The sequence below is a fragment of the Vicugna pacos genome, chromosome 5 (assembly GCF_048564905.1).
Source record: "Vicugna pacos chromosome 5, VicPac4, whole genome shotgun sequence".
In the NCBI taxonomy this organism is placed as follows: Eukaryota; Metazoa; Chordata; class Mammalia; order Artiodactyla; family Camelidae; genus Vicugna; species Vicugna pacos.
Genome location: NC_132991.1, coordinates 90,855,573 through 90,869,445, shown reverse-complemented (window position 1 = coordinate 90,869,445; position 13,873 = coordinate 90,855,573). Strand labels below are relative to the sequence as shown.

Here is a 13,873-nt window from a genome sequence, read left to right as displayed (position 1 = left end):
ACGGCAGGCCAGCAGGGCGGGCTTGGGGCTGGTCCTGGGTAGTCTTGATTAAAATGGGAGAAGAGATGTGAACTAAGGTTCTCTTAATCAGCATGGCCCGCTACCAAATTTAAAAGTTGTAACGTATTTATGACAAACACAGCATCCGTGTTACGGGGTTGATGGGTTCGGGACACTGGGGCGATTCACTTTCCCAGCCACCTGACTCAGTCAGTCGAAAGCAGGATTCCGGACAAGATACAGGAAGTTCTTTACTTCCTCGCACCTCAGACGAGACGCTGCAGCCACGCTCTTGCTGAGTATGGTTAGCACCTTGGTGTCGCACGGTTTTGTCACCCGCCTTTTATCACTGATACTAAAAGAGCACTTAAATGTTGAGATTGAAAGAAAATGACCAATGTGGACTGGTGTCTCCTCCTGCACCGCCGGCTGGGGGACAGAGTGCCTGTCGTCACACCACACTGCCCTCCACAGTGGGACCCCAGGTGGAGTGAGCGGCCGGCCTTTCCCTCTGTCCTCACTCCGGCGTCAGAACCATGCCCACACACTTCCATCCCCGTGTGCTTGGCTGAGACGGCTGGCTCGGACGTCGTGTACTCACTTGTACTGAAGCAGTTGCGTTGCAAGGAGCTGGCCTTTGGCGAGTGCTGCCAAGTCTCCAACACTAAGTCCCCCTCCTGGGACGCGGGGGACCGGGACCGGCTCAGGGGGGCTGGTGGCTGCCAAGGCCGGGCCATGGGCACTGCGACTGACGTGGCTGGAGGCCAACCCTCGGGTGGGCCCCCTTGGCCGGAGTCCCCCTCCCTCCCTCCTTCCTTCAAATTCAGGGATGGAGTGGGCGGCGGGGGAGAGCTGTAAGATTTTGTTAAAGAAAAAATAAACTGCTGGTTTTGTAGCCTCCCGTCTCTGTGCGCTGTCAGCTTCACATTCTCCTGGCCTTTTTGGCCAAGAGAACTTCAGGTGCTAAATCGCCGGGGGTTATATTTAGAAATACTGCGTCAGTGCTGCCTCAGCGGTAACAGGTGTGCTTGGGTTTGATCAGTTCAGACTCATGGGAACAGCCGTATTTGAAGACACTGGAGGTGGCCCGCTTCTCCTTTCCTGCTGGCAGCACTGCTTGTGTTGCAGAAAAGACATTTATTCAGCTGTGACGTTTTTCTGGCAGAAAGGGAAAGTGGGGGCCATAATTCCCCGATAATCCAAAATTATAGCTTCACAGATGTCGGATTCCCCTGGAATAGACTGAGCTGTAAATGACCAAGTCCCGGGGTCCTCAGCCCATCTGGACGGGAAACGCGGCAGCTACTCCGTCACCCTGTCCCCAGTCACGCCTGGCAGTGAGACATGACGAAGCGCCGTGGGTGTGTGCATTCTGGAAAGCCACTGCACTTCAGAGACTTCACAAGCGAAAGGAAGAGAAGTTTCCAGCTCCCTCCAGTGGCCCATTTCCCTTTGTGAGCCTGCCCGGCCCTGCGGCCTCCTGTCCCCGCAAGCTTCTGCCCCGGGGCTACAATGCCACCACCAGCACCTCCTTCCAGGTGCCTGTACAAGCCCTGGGCCCCCTCACCCCTCAAAGCGGTGACTCTGCACTGAGGTCAGAGCTGCCCATCACGCCTGCTCTCCTGCCCCCCCCCCCGGGGGTGTGGGAGCAGCTCCGCCACCCACAGCCCGGCCACTCGTGCCTCCCCGGGGACGGCCCCCCAGTCCCACCCCAGTCTCTCCTGCTCCCTAGTCCGGGGTCACCTCCGTGTTGGGTGTCTCAGGATTCAGCAACCAGCCGTGACAAACGGTAATCTGACCCAGCACCAGTGTGCCGAGGGTGGGCACCGCGATAGAATGTCTCTTCTGGAAGACAAGGCAAACCCCAAGCGGCCCGGCCCCCACGGTCACGGGCCTTGCACCACGTCCTCGCCCGGGGCCTGCTCTCTGGGGGTCCTGCCCGTCCCCCTGGCAGTGGGAGGACATCCCTCTGCGGTAGCTGCACTGGGGCACTTCCCCCGAGTGCCCATCCTGGGGACCTGGGGACCGGGGCCTCGGGGACCAAGTGACCACCGGCTTTTTCCTGCCTGGCGGGGTCTGGCCGGCTTCCCCGCTGCCTGGGATGCCCAGGGGACTTGCAGGTGGCCTGTGAGTGAGGACGCCTTCCGCTCCCCAGCCCGCTGCTTCTCCTCTGTTTTCCAACCTGCTTGTGCTTGTGACCGAAACTGCAAAGGCCAAGCCCTGGCTCCTGCCGGGACCGACACTGTTCGGAGGCCAGTGCCCGGGCTGGGCTGGGCTGTGTGGCTGGAGGTCCCCCCCTGCCCCCGTCCTGGCCACTGCAGGCTCAGACCCGCCCCACAGGTGTGCCGGGCGGCTCCGAAGTCCCCTCCGCGCGGTTCCCAGCGCCGCTTTGGCCTCACACCTGCAGAGCGCGGGTAACTCGTGTCTCTGTGTGCTTTTGCCTTTCCAAGGGCTGTGAGGTCTTTGCCCAATTCTACCCTCGGGAGAGACGAGTACTTGTTCTGGAAAGACAGTGACAGGAATCAGTTTCAACTCTGAGACAGAACAGGACAGCTGCAGTGCCCACTCACGTCAGAGGAGCGCAGGGGAGGCCGGGACCCGGAGGAGACGCGGCGAGTCCGGGAGCAGCTCTGGCTGCTGGCGCTTCGGCCGTCACGTCCACGCTCCAGGGCAGCAGCAGGAGGAGCTGAGAGAAAGGCACATTCTCATATTTTTAAGGAAACTTTCTGGAAATTTCAGTCAATATTTCTCTCAGTCTTGTGACTAAGGCCGACTGCAGAGGAGGCTGGGGAAAGCGGCCACGTTTGCAGAGGCCCCTCTGGGCCCATGGCTTCCCGGGACGATGCAGGTTCTGCTGGGGGCGGGGGGAGGGAGGACCGATGCGTGCGGGCCTCAGCCGCGGCCTCGGGGACGCCCAGAGAGGCTGAGCCCCAGTGACACAACGCAGGGCGACGTGAGGCCTGGGCGCAGAGCTGAAAGGCACCCGAAAAGCTCAGGAGCCATTTTTCCATACAGTATTTTTAGATATCAAAATTAATGCAGAAAATCCACAATGAACAAAATACCAAAACTTTTAAATAAAGGCAGGGTCAACACAAGTCGGGCCATGCAGGCCAAGATACTCGCTTTAGAAAACAAACATCTTCCAAAGTCCCTGCCACGTCCTGCGGCCAGGCGCACGGCCACCGCCGGCCAGCTCCGTCCCAGAGCTCTCCTGAGGAAACTGAGCTGGGGTCAGAAGGAAGAAGGAACAACATGAATAGAAGTGCTCCCTTTCATGGAGGATAGCAGGAAGAAGGGGGAGGACGGGGTGCAGTGGTCACATGCGTGTCTCGGTTTCCCTTCTCCAGCCCCCAGGCCCTCCCCAAGTCCTCCTCAGTCGTCAGGCAGTGTACACACTGAGCTGAGAGCCATGAAGGGGCCAGAATTCAGGGAGGGAGTGGAAGCCCCCAGGGCCGAGGCGAGAGGGTCACCAGGAACACCCCCTGGTTACAGCTGCCAGCCTCCAGGTGCACGGTCAGCACCCCAGCCAGCAGGCAGGGCCACGCTGGCAGAGGGGCCGCTGCTGACCAGCCGGTGCCGAGGGACAGCTCACGGCAAGAGGGCTCCCTCCCTCCCGTCTCCCCTCAGACTCACGTGCCTCCCTCCTTCCAAAGACCTGGAGAGCATCTGAAGGGGAAAGCAGGACCAGGCGGGCGTTAACTGAGGAACTTCTTCCCTGCGGGGACCTTAAACCCCGAGGCGCCCTCCAGCAGAGACCGCTGGCTGGTGAGCGCAAGTCACGGCCCTTTCGTCCTCGGCAACGGCCGCACTGCATTTGCCAGCCTCCTTTGCAGCCAGGTGCGGCCAGGTCCCCCAGGTTTCCATTTCCACAGCACTGCTTGCAGGCTGGCTCAGGAAACCCCTGTGCGCTCCTCCTCCCTCCCCTGACCCCAGCAGGAAGGCGATGACCCCACCAGCCGTCACCCAGATCCCCGAGTGACCACGTGGAGGGGCTGCAGCCTGAAACACACCTGCCCACTCCTGTTCTGGAAACGAAAACACTTGGTTCTGTTAAGAGTCATTGCACTTGGTGGTTTACTTGTTGAAGCAGCTTAGCCTACCCTAACTTGAAAATTTATGTTACTAGATCAGATCAAATTTAAACCGGACATAGCACTTGTTTTCTGGTGGATGAATTCTTAACAAGAAACTGCATTAAATCCTGCAATCACATCGCACTTGAATCCTCCCTCCGCTCCTCTGGGCTGTGACCTGGCCGCCCCCACCCCCAGTTGCCACCTCTTGGAGAAGCCTCCCGTCTGCTTTCTGATGCAGGGGGGCTGAGTCCCGTGCGAGATGGACCACAAGCAGGACCTCCCCCGCCAGGATGCCTGCACGTGATGTAGGTCCTGTTTTCTCACCTGTCAGGCAGCCTGGGCTTGGTGTCAGCCCTGGGACCCAGGACAAGCACCATACTCTGGTACCCAACTTCCCTGTGGCTCCTGCCTCTGCCAAGTGCTGCTGTGTGACACGGGACAAGTGAACCTTTCTGAGCCTGTGTCCTCATCTGTAATCCGTAAATACCCACCCGGTAGGACGGTTTAAGAGGAATAGATGGGTTAATAAGTGTAAAGTACTTGGGCCAGCATCTATCATAAAACAGCATAAACGTGTTAGCCATCAGCATCGCCATCAGCCACCACTGGCACAGCCTCTTCCCCTGTGCACCCACTGGCTTAGTCACAGGGGATTCCAGACAATGAGACACGTCTAGACTAACATTAGGTCAGTAGGAGCTAGCGCTTCTGAAGAGGTTCCTTTTATCTTAAAGAGAGACACAGACAAGACATCCCACCTGTTCACCCACACCTTACCTTGGACATGGTCATGTTTAGATGTGATACCTGGATAGTGGCAGCTATCTTGCAACCATGAGGCCTGATCCTGGATGGCCACATGGGAGGAGGGTGCACACAGGACAAAACTGGGGCTCCACTAAGCATGGAAGGAGAGAGGAGAGAGCTTCTGGGAGACAACCAATACATCCACAGCCCGAAGATCCTTTTTGTACCCTGCCAGCCTGATTTTCAATCCCATGAGTCCAGCGCCCATCCCCCACCCCAGGAAACTGGGGATGACAGAGTGACTTTGAGCTCGGAGAGGCAGCTTTCTTGGAATAAAGGTACTATAGCTAAACAGAGAGAGGTAGGGGCGCCTCCAGCTTGCAATTTTATATAAAAGACTTAGGAGATGAGAATAGTAGCTAAAATGACCCAGTCCCAAAAGGCTGGGCTGCAGCTCGTGGGACGAGGTCTGAGCACCTCGGCTCTGCCAGCCGCCCCTCCCTGCCGAGGGTTTAATTCAGCAGATCCTACAACCCACACCCTAAGTGAGACAATGGCATTCCATTTTGCTTTTCAGCCACCACCACCAATTCAACCTATTTTTAGAGCAGGGGAAAAACATAATTCTGAATCCAGTTTGGAAAGATTTTGGCCAGTGATATTTTATGTCAAAGCACAAGGAATGATGACAAGAAATCTGACGATGGAAGATCAAAAACAGGCTTGTTTTATTTATACACAGAACAACTTATTTACACCCCAGATGTGGATATGTACATAGCAATACAGGAGGCCTTGCTTCCCCGGTGGGCGCTGTATAAATTAAGATCATAAATATGAGGGAAGCCCCACCTGAGGGCGCAAAACCTTTCCTCCAAAGCTCTCTGGGGATCCTTCCTAGCCCACTCTACGCCAACAGGACCAAGAGACCCCGGGCCCCCGGAGGGACAGCCGCCCAGCCGCACAGCGGGGGCAGCAGGGGGAGGGGAGCAGCCCCACAGGCAGCAGTGGGACCAGCGCAGCGCACAGAGGCCACCTGCACCCACGCGGCTTCACGCAGCACATTTACTCCTCTCCCTCTAACTCACTAAACTCAGAAAATGGTTTTGCGTAAACAGTGTTGCTCTAACCACTGCCATGACTTTTAAACACCAGGCTCGCCCTAAACTAAGCCTTTTCCATGGAAGGGTGCTGAGGACGGGGTGGCCTTGGTGCCCTGGGGGGGCCCGGGAGCACCGGCCACCACTCCCTCACGTGCCCTCCTCTCTGGGCGCATCCTGAGAACCTCAGACCCGAGGGTCCCCCGCCTGAAGCAACAAAGCAGACCCCGTTCTGGAACCTCGGGCCCCGTCTCCCGCATCTGCTTGCTCTGCTTTGAAACTGAGTGACTCCTGGTGCCTGGATTCTCTCGCCACCTCCCTCCTCACCACGGCTGTTCTGACGGGCAGGACCCACAGGGCGGGAAAGGTGATACACGACCACCCGGTCTCACCTCCGGGGGACAGCTGAGTGCACGTGCAGAGCCCGGGACCCTCCCCACCAACCCCAGCACGGCCACCCACACTTGGGGACGCATGGGCCTGGGGGCAGGGCCTCGGCCGAGCTCAGCACCTGGAGGGACCAACGGTGAGAGCCCCCACCTGGAGGTGGGGGCCTGGCCGGGCCCGCTGGTAGGGTAGCCAGCAAAGGGGTGTGCAAAGCGAGTGGCAGGGAGAGGCTGTTCCGCTATGAGCCCCGCGAGGGGTCCCCAGAGGCAACTCTGGATGGCGCCCTCCATGCCGCATGCCCAGTCCACACACCTCACTGATGATCAGCCCTCCCCTTCGGGGTCCCAAGGCCGTCCCCCCACACCCAGCGGCTGTTACAGACGCCCTTTCCAGGCTGGGTGGCAGCCCCTGAGGTGCGCCATCCGTGGAGGGGGAGAAAAGGGCAAAGTTCAAGGTGGTGAGGACTAAGGGTGCCACCTGGGGACTGGCTCCCGGCTCAGCTTTCTCCGTAGCGGGAGGGACACGGGCCTGGCAGCCCGAGACAAGGAGCCACCCACACGGTCAGACTCAGGACAGCCCAGACTGCACCTGCCGGCCGCTCTACCAGCCTGTTCTCCCCCAGAAGCCCAGCAGGCCTCCTCTGCACAGAAACAGACTCCACACAGACAGACGCAGGGAGACAGGTCAGGTGTCCTGAGTCAAGATGGGACCACATCGCAGCCCAGGAGGTGGACCAGGACTAAGGGACTGGGGCAACGGGGACACAGCCCATCAGTACAAGAGCATAACCACCTGTTTGCTTGGCTTGAGAAGCGAGTGTTTGTTCCCTTCGCGTCAGACTGAAATGGACAGGCCCGGAGCCACGCCGCCCCACCAGGCCCGGCGAGACCCTGTGAACACACGGGGACACCGGCGGGATGGCGTCGTGGGACTGGAGCGGCACAGAGCTCTGGGGGACAGTGCCACGCGACGCGCCACTGAAGGGCACACGGGGAGGAGCCCCGGGACCACTGGCGGCCCAGACAGGCCGCTTCTGCCGAGCGCCCGGCGCCCGGAGGCCCGCAGGCCCGGACGCGGTCAGCGAGCTGAGGTGGGGACAGGTGTCGGCCCAAAGGTAGCTGTGTTGGTGTGGTCCAGACCCGGAGCGGTCGGCCCGGAGCCTGAGGCTTCCTGTCGCAAGCAGAGGGGGTAGCACCATGAGGAGGGCCGCACCGCCGGGCTCAGTCGCGGGAGGCGCGGGGCACGCAGGCCGAGAGGGCGGAGGCTAGGCCTCGGCGGCAGGAGAGCCGCGGCTCAGCTCCCGGATGCCACACAGGATCCGCTTCATGTGGCCCACCTTGGTCACGCCGAGGTCCTGCAAGGAGAGGACAGCCCTAAGGCCGGGAAGAGCCTGCCCAGGGCCCTCCGCCCAGCATCTGAACACGAGCGAGGGTGAAGGTGATGAAAACGGGCACAGTTGGGGACAGCACCAAAAACAGCCACCATGCAGCCGTCCGCCACGTCTCCCCCAGGCCCTACAGTCACTGATGTGGTCAAGAGCACAGGGCACAAGACACAGACGAACACAGGCCTGGCAGCGAGCGGAGACAGGTGGCCCAAGTGCCACTGTCGAGACGCCCATGGCGGCCTCTCATAAAGAGAGACAAAGAGACAAACCAGACAAAGAGCCGGACTCTGGGAGCCCCAGGGTCACGCTGGCCCCAGCCCACCCACCCGCCCCCTCTGGGCCCTCCCGTGAGAGGAAGCAGCGTGAAGACAGGCGAGTGTGACCGCTGGGGCAGCCCAACAGCTTCCCGACTCTAATCAACTCTGTCCTCTAGGGAGAGCACCCTGTACACCGGGTCCCCCTCCACCAGGCAGCGTCATCACAGAGGACTCCAGCTTGACGAGCTAGCGCAGGGCTGCGCCCCATGAAGGACTCAACGTTAGAACAGTTCACTGGCCCATGAGGCTAAGGAAAGCAAGGCTCCCCCCACGTCCACTCTGCTTTGGCTGCAGCAGGTGGAGGCCCCACTGCCTGGGCCACCACGTGTCTCGAGTCGTGCACGAAGGCCTGAGGAGAGCGGGGAAGAGAATACTGATGCCGGGAGGGGGCATGGGGAGCCGCGGGGAGGCCAGGTGCCTTCCCGGGAGACGCTGCGGAAGTACCTTGAGGTCCCTCCGCTCCAGGTGCAGGAGCTCGGAGCCCCGGATGTCGTGCCGCGTGAAGATGTCCTTATATTCACAGAGACTGAGGTGCTCCAGCCAGGCAGCAACCTCCTCTGTGCCCCAGAGGTGAACTGTCAGAGACGGAAAAGCGGGAGCGCAGTGAGTGCCCAGAGCCCAGCGCGAGGCAGGCAGCGACCGGCGCCCGAGACGCCCCGGCAACCAGCACCCAAGATGCCCCAGCTGCAGGCACCCGAGACGCCCCAGCAACCAGCACCCGAGACACCCCAGCCGCAGGCACCCAGGACGCCCCGGCAACCGGCACCCAAGATGCCCCAGCCGCAGGCACCCGAGACGCCCTGGCAACCAGCACCCGAGACGCCCCGGCAACCAGTACCCAAGACGCCCCAGCAGCAGGCACCCACCACCCAGCCACAGGTGTCGCCCAAGCTGTGCAGAAAGAGGAGGGGAGGCACCAGCCCTCGAGGGGCGTGAGTGGCAGCAGGAGCTGGTGTCTGTTCCTGCCAGGTCGGCCGTCAGCCTTCCATCCCAGGAGGGACACGTGGGTCCGACCACATGGCTGAGGCCAGCTTCCCTCCACCTCCACTTCTGGCCCACAGCAGGAAGGGAGACATGCAGAGATTCCATGAAATCAGAGCCACCGTCATTCAAAGAAACCCAATTTCTGGACAAACATGCAAGGAAAAATCAAAGGGAGCTACCCTGACGGGCAGCAAATGCCGCCCCCAAATCCAGGCTTGGGGCTGCCGGGCACCTGGGAGCCTGGGGCAGCCGTGCTGAGGACCGATACTTTAGAGGGAGATTTTAAGCCCCAATTTACTGGCCCAAAGGAGAAACATCCTTCAGTGCCGTTTTCTATTGATTTCACCACCCAGAACCCCAGGCGGCCCAGGTTCCCGGCACAGAGGCCTCGATCCAGAACCGATTTGTTGGAGATCAGCAGCCCCTCGGAGGAAGCAGGCACAGGGGCCCCGCGTGTGCCCAGAGTGTGAGCTGTGTCTCTGAGTGTCTTGTCACCTCTGCTGTCCCCTCCCTACCTCGCACCCTGTCTAGCACAGGCAGGCAGCTAGGCGGCCTGTCACCCGGATCTGCATGGGGAGCAAGTGAGGGCAGGGCGTGACCCGGGTCAGCACCCCACGCAGGGCGGGAGGGTGGCGGCGCGGTCGGGCCCAGGACAATGGGGCAGAGCATGCGTCCCAGGGTGGGGGGAGCAGAGACGGGGCGCGGCAGCCACCAGAGCAGCCAGGCGCAGGTACCCGGGGCTCCCAGGCTGCTGCGGGCTTCTCTGTTCTTGTTGTTCTTCTCCTTCTTAAACTTGGTCACCAGGCGGAATTTACCACTGCGGCTGCGCTTGGAAAGATCCAGCATCGCGTTCTGCGGGGAAAGCAAAAACAGGCTGCGAGTCAGACCCCAACCAGCCAGGCCTGGGCCACCGCTCGGCCGGACGGGCGCGAGGGCTGTGAAAGGACGTGCCCTCCCCCGATGTGCTGCTTCTCGTGGTCCTCCTTGACTTTTAGTATTGTATTTATCATTGATTTTTAATGCCTTTTAAAAGCAGTTTCACAGTGTCTGTTTACACATTGTTTTTTTCACTTTACACCATTTATTTCTCACGTGATTGAAAAGCTTAGTAAATATTATGTAAACGTCAGGATCACTCTGTGAAGATGAGCAAGTAAGTAATCTGGCCAGTCTTCAGGCTTTGTCAGTACTACGAGCATCTTTCTAAACAAAGTATTTTTCCTGCACTTTGCACTCTTTCCCTGGGACCTGCGGAATCATGGAAGGAAGGGAGTAAGAGGGACAGGGACGCGGACCCTGCTGGGTGGCCACCGCCCCACAGAGCGGCCCAGGGCACAGGCAGAGCTATTAGCGCCCCTTCCCCACCGGTCTGTGGACCTTCTTGGCTACATCCTCACAGACGCTGGGGCAGGGGTCTCCGCCAGGGAAGGATTTTGTGCACACCAACAACACCTGTGTTGATACACATATTCATAAATAAAGTGTAACATCCTTATTTTCAAGTATGCCGGTTTCTTCCTGCCCCTGCCGGCCTGGATTCTGCCCCAGGGCCCTGCCTACCCACATCCCCACACTGACTGGCCTGCTTACACTTGGAGCTTTGTGACGCACTTTCAGATCCAACAGGGTATCTGGTCACGCTGAAAAACACTCCACAGGGATTTTCACTGACATTGCACCCAACCTAGAGCTTGGAACAGTGAGCATCTTCACACCTGGTCTGCGTCTTCCTCAGACCCTTGCATGGTCAACTTCCTGGATTTCTTACCAAAGGCATCTTGGGTTTTCTAAGTTTTCTTCTAGGAAAGAGACTTCTTACAATGACATCTTCTAATCAATGGTTGTGAATACCAAACAGCTTCTATTCTAACAGCTACTCCACAAAAGACCTCTAGCTCCCGAGTGACCATCACAGCCAAGGCTCTTCTGTCCCAAGACAAGTGCCCCGTCACTGCTCAGTGGCCCCTGCAGGAGGGGCGACCGCAGGGTGAGGTCCTCTCCCACACAATCCAAACAAAACCCTATTCCTGACTCTGTAATTTCTTTTTTTTTAATGCATATATGAGCATTAAATTTGTTTCTAACTTACAACATGGGTATTTTCTTCCATTCATAAAACCAGGAGACTAGAACGAGGCCGACTATCACCGTGTCCTCTCACCTCATCCCCGCACCTTTTAAAAGCAAGTTTCAGACGCCAAAGTACCCCACCCGTAAGTCCTTCAGGGTGCAGCTCTACAAGACTAGATACTCTTGCCAATCACGGCTCCATGACCACACCTGACACCACTGACGAGCATTCATCAGAGCCAGTGAATTCACCTGCAGCCAGTCTCCCCAGCTGTTCCAAAGATCCATCCCCACAGCTGGTCTGTCTGAATCAGGACCCTCCATCGGCACCTGTGGCCCAGCTGCTCCTCCTCGCCCTTTACCTGCAGAGAAACCAGCCGTCCGCCCTGTTCACAGCTCACTTTCTGGCCCTGACCTCTCTCAAGGGTGTGGCGGCCTTGCTCCCCCTCCCCGTTGTGGTCCAGAGCTCCTGATTCCAGCCAGCCTCCTGTTTCCAGGCTTGGGGATGTCGCAGGCAGAGCTAGCCTCTTCCAGACGATGAACCCGCTCCTTCAACCCCGTCAATAACCAGGCTCAGTCCCACCGCGTGACTCCCTGCGGGAGGGAATCCATGGCCTTTAATCCTGCACCTTCCAGCTGGAATTCTTTCATAAAGAATTTCTTTCATCAACTCTCTGATTTAAAGAAATGACTTTTACAGCTCTACTGACCATACAGTACTGAATTTTGGAGTCCAATGTGCTAGTTTTAAAAAATGAAATGTTTGAAAGTTCTGGAGCTCTGTTTTGCAGTATGAATATATTTAATACTACTAGAACTGGATGCTTCAAAATGACAGACGGTAAATTTTATGTATTTTTTAACCACAATTTAACACAAAAAGAGCTAGAACAATGCTCATCTTTTTCTAGCTCTGATACTGTTTCTTATGTATGGAAATTACACAGTCCTTGACAGTTTCCCTCAAGTAGGATTTTTTTTTCAAGTTTTTCTATGGCTCTTCTTTTCAAAACATCTTGAGATTCTAATTTGCGTGATTTAAATTTTTGTGAAAAATCAACAGTTCCATCAAGAGTTTACGGTTTACTGGCACTTCTCTGTGTGCGCTGACTTGACTGATTCTCGTGTCTGTGTCGCATCCCCGCTCACGTCATTCTGTGCGTTTCCCCTCTGACTACGTTACATTTGGCGGAGGGTGGCTTATTTTACTTTACAGCTCAAAGATCTATCACTTTTTTCTTTGCTTTCAAGTAAACGGTTTTCCTGTTTTTATGCCACTAGAAACGTGGCGCCTCGTCCTCCTCCTCCCAGGTTCCCTTTGCCCTTCGTACTTCACCTCCTCCTCATCCCCGACCCAGGTGGGGCAGGGCCAGAGTCCCAGAGCGTGAAAGCACTGAGATGGAAGGCAGCCAGCAGCGTCAGCCAGAGAAGCCAGGAGCCTGGGGAGGCCCGGGGAGGCCCAGGAGCAAGTGTGGTTTCCCCTCCACTCCCTGGACCCCTGGCTGCGGTTTCTGGCCTCGGGTCCCATCAGGTGAATGTCTACAGTAACACCGCTCCAGCTGCCTCCAGAGGGTTTCAGGTTTTGAACCAAATCTCAGGAGCCATCTGTAGTGTCTCCCACCTACCACTGCAAGAACTGATGTCTGCACTGCCTCCCAGCCCACATCTAGGAAGCTGAGACACCAGGGCCACTCTAGACGTGGCTCAGAGGGCTCGTCAGGCAGGCAACACTTCAGGTCAGAAGTCCAGGGAGGACTCTGTGCTTGTTTTCACGGTGGCTGCACGGCATCTGGTGATGCTTGCTCTGAAAACGGTTTCAGACTTAAAGCATCGGAGCCACAATCCCTGTGGCCTTTAGTGCTAAGATCTGACAGACCCCCAAAACTGAGCTGCTTGATCACCCTGCAACTGGGCACCAGGCTGCGAGCCTCCCACAGCAGCAGCCCCCACACTGCCCATGAAGGGAGGAAACTCCTTGCCCTCCCTCCGTCTTCACTGACGAGTCCGTGGAGGAAGAAGCGGCCCGCCAAGGGCAGGGCAGGCTCCGGGGAGCACGGGGGCCGCAGTTCACAGCTGGCGCCATTTCTACTTGGGTCAGTATCTGGGTTCCCTTGTGGCCGAGAGGTGAGCTACTCAGACTACCCCTGGAAAAGAACCAGCTTTAAAAATTTCTAATCCACAGTGGACTGGTCCTTAATGTAATACAGTAAAATAAATTACTAGAAGAATGAAACCCAAAAAAGACATACAAAATGCAAACCTCCATTTTTTTATTAAACAAAATTTCTCTATCAAGTGCTTACAAGTTTCTAGACTCTTCCTCTCAATTGCACACCATCAGTAGTGCTGGCCTAGAACAGGACCAGATTTTGAGAACGTCCTACAGGCAACAGGAAAGAAAGCACATTCCCTTTTCACAGAGAACAAAATTCTGTCTATAGAGAAATGAGATAAACGTGCACACGTTCTGTGTATCGTATTCTTTCAGCTTTGTTCTGATGCTGGGATCAGTTAGGTTTACTTGAGTAATCATGGACTGACAACGAGAGCTCACACAACTTTCTATCACTTCAAGAAGTTTTTGCTTTACATATTTTAGGCATGTAAATTAAGATTAAAATTTTGGGAGTGATCACTACAAGAACAGATGAAAGAGTATGCATTTCCGAACTAGCAGTGGGGACAAACAGAGCTGTGTGGGAGGAAGGAGACACTCATCAAACAAAAAGGAGGAATTAAAAGAAACAAAAAGTGGGACAGATAGAAAGCACACAATATGGTTAAAAAAAAATTAAATATATC

At 56.9% G+C, this 13,873-nt stretch overlaps 1 protein-coding gene across 1 annotated transcript in view; it reads right to left on the bottom strand.

Moving 5' to 3' along the window:
* Positions 1-5,532: 5,532 nt before the first annotated feature.
* Positions 5,533-13,873, bottom strand: part of DGKD (diacylglycerol kinase delta) — a 101,697-nt gene continuing 93,356 nt past the window's right edge. Inside the window, exons 28-30 of the mRNA XM_072961865.1 lie at positions 9,736-9,853; positions 8,462-8,592; positions 5,533-7,667 (exon numbers count right to left, since the gene is read on the bottom strand). Coding sequence (XP_072817966.1) covers positions 7,578-7,667; positions 8,462-8,592; positions 9,736-9,853 — 339 coding nt within the window. The 3' untranslated portion in view covers positions 5,533-7,577. The remainder of the gene's footprint in view (positions 7,668-8,461; positions 8,593-9,735; positions 9,854-13,873) is intronic.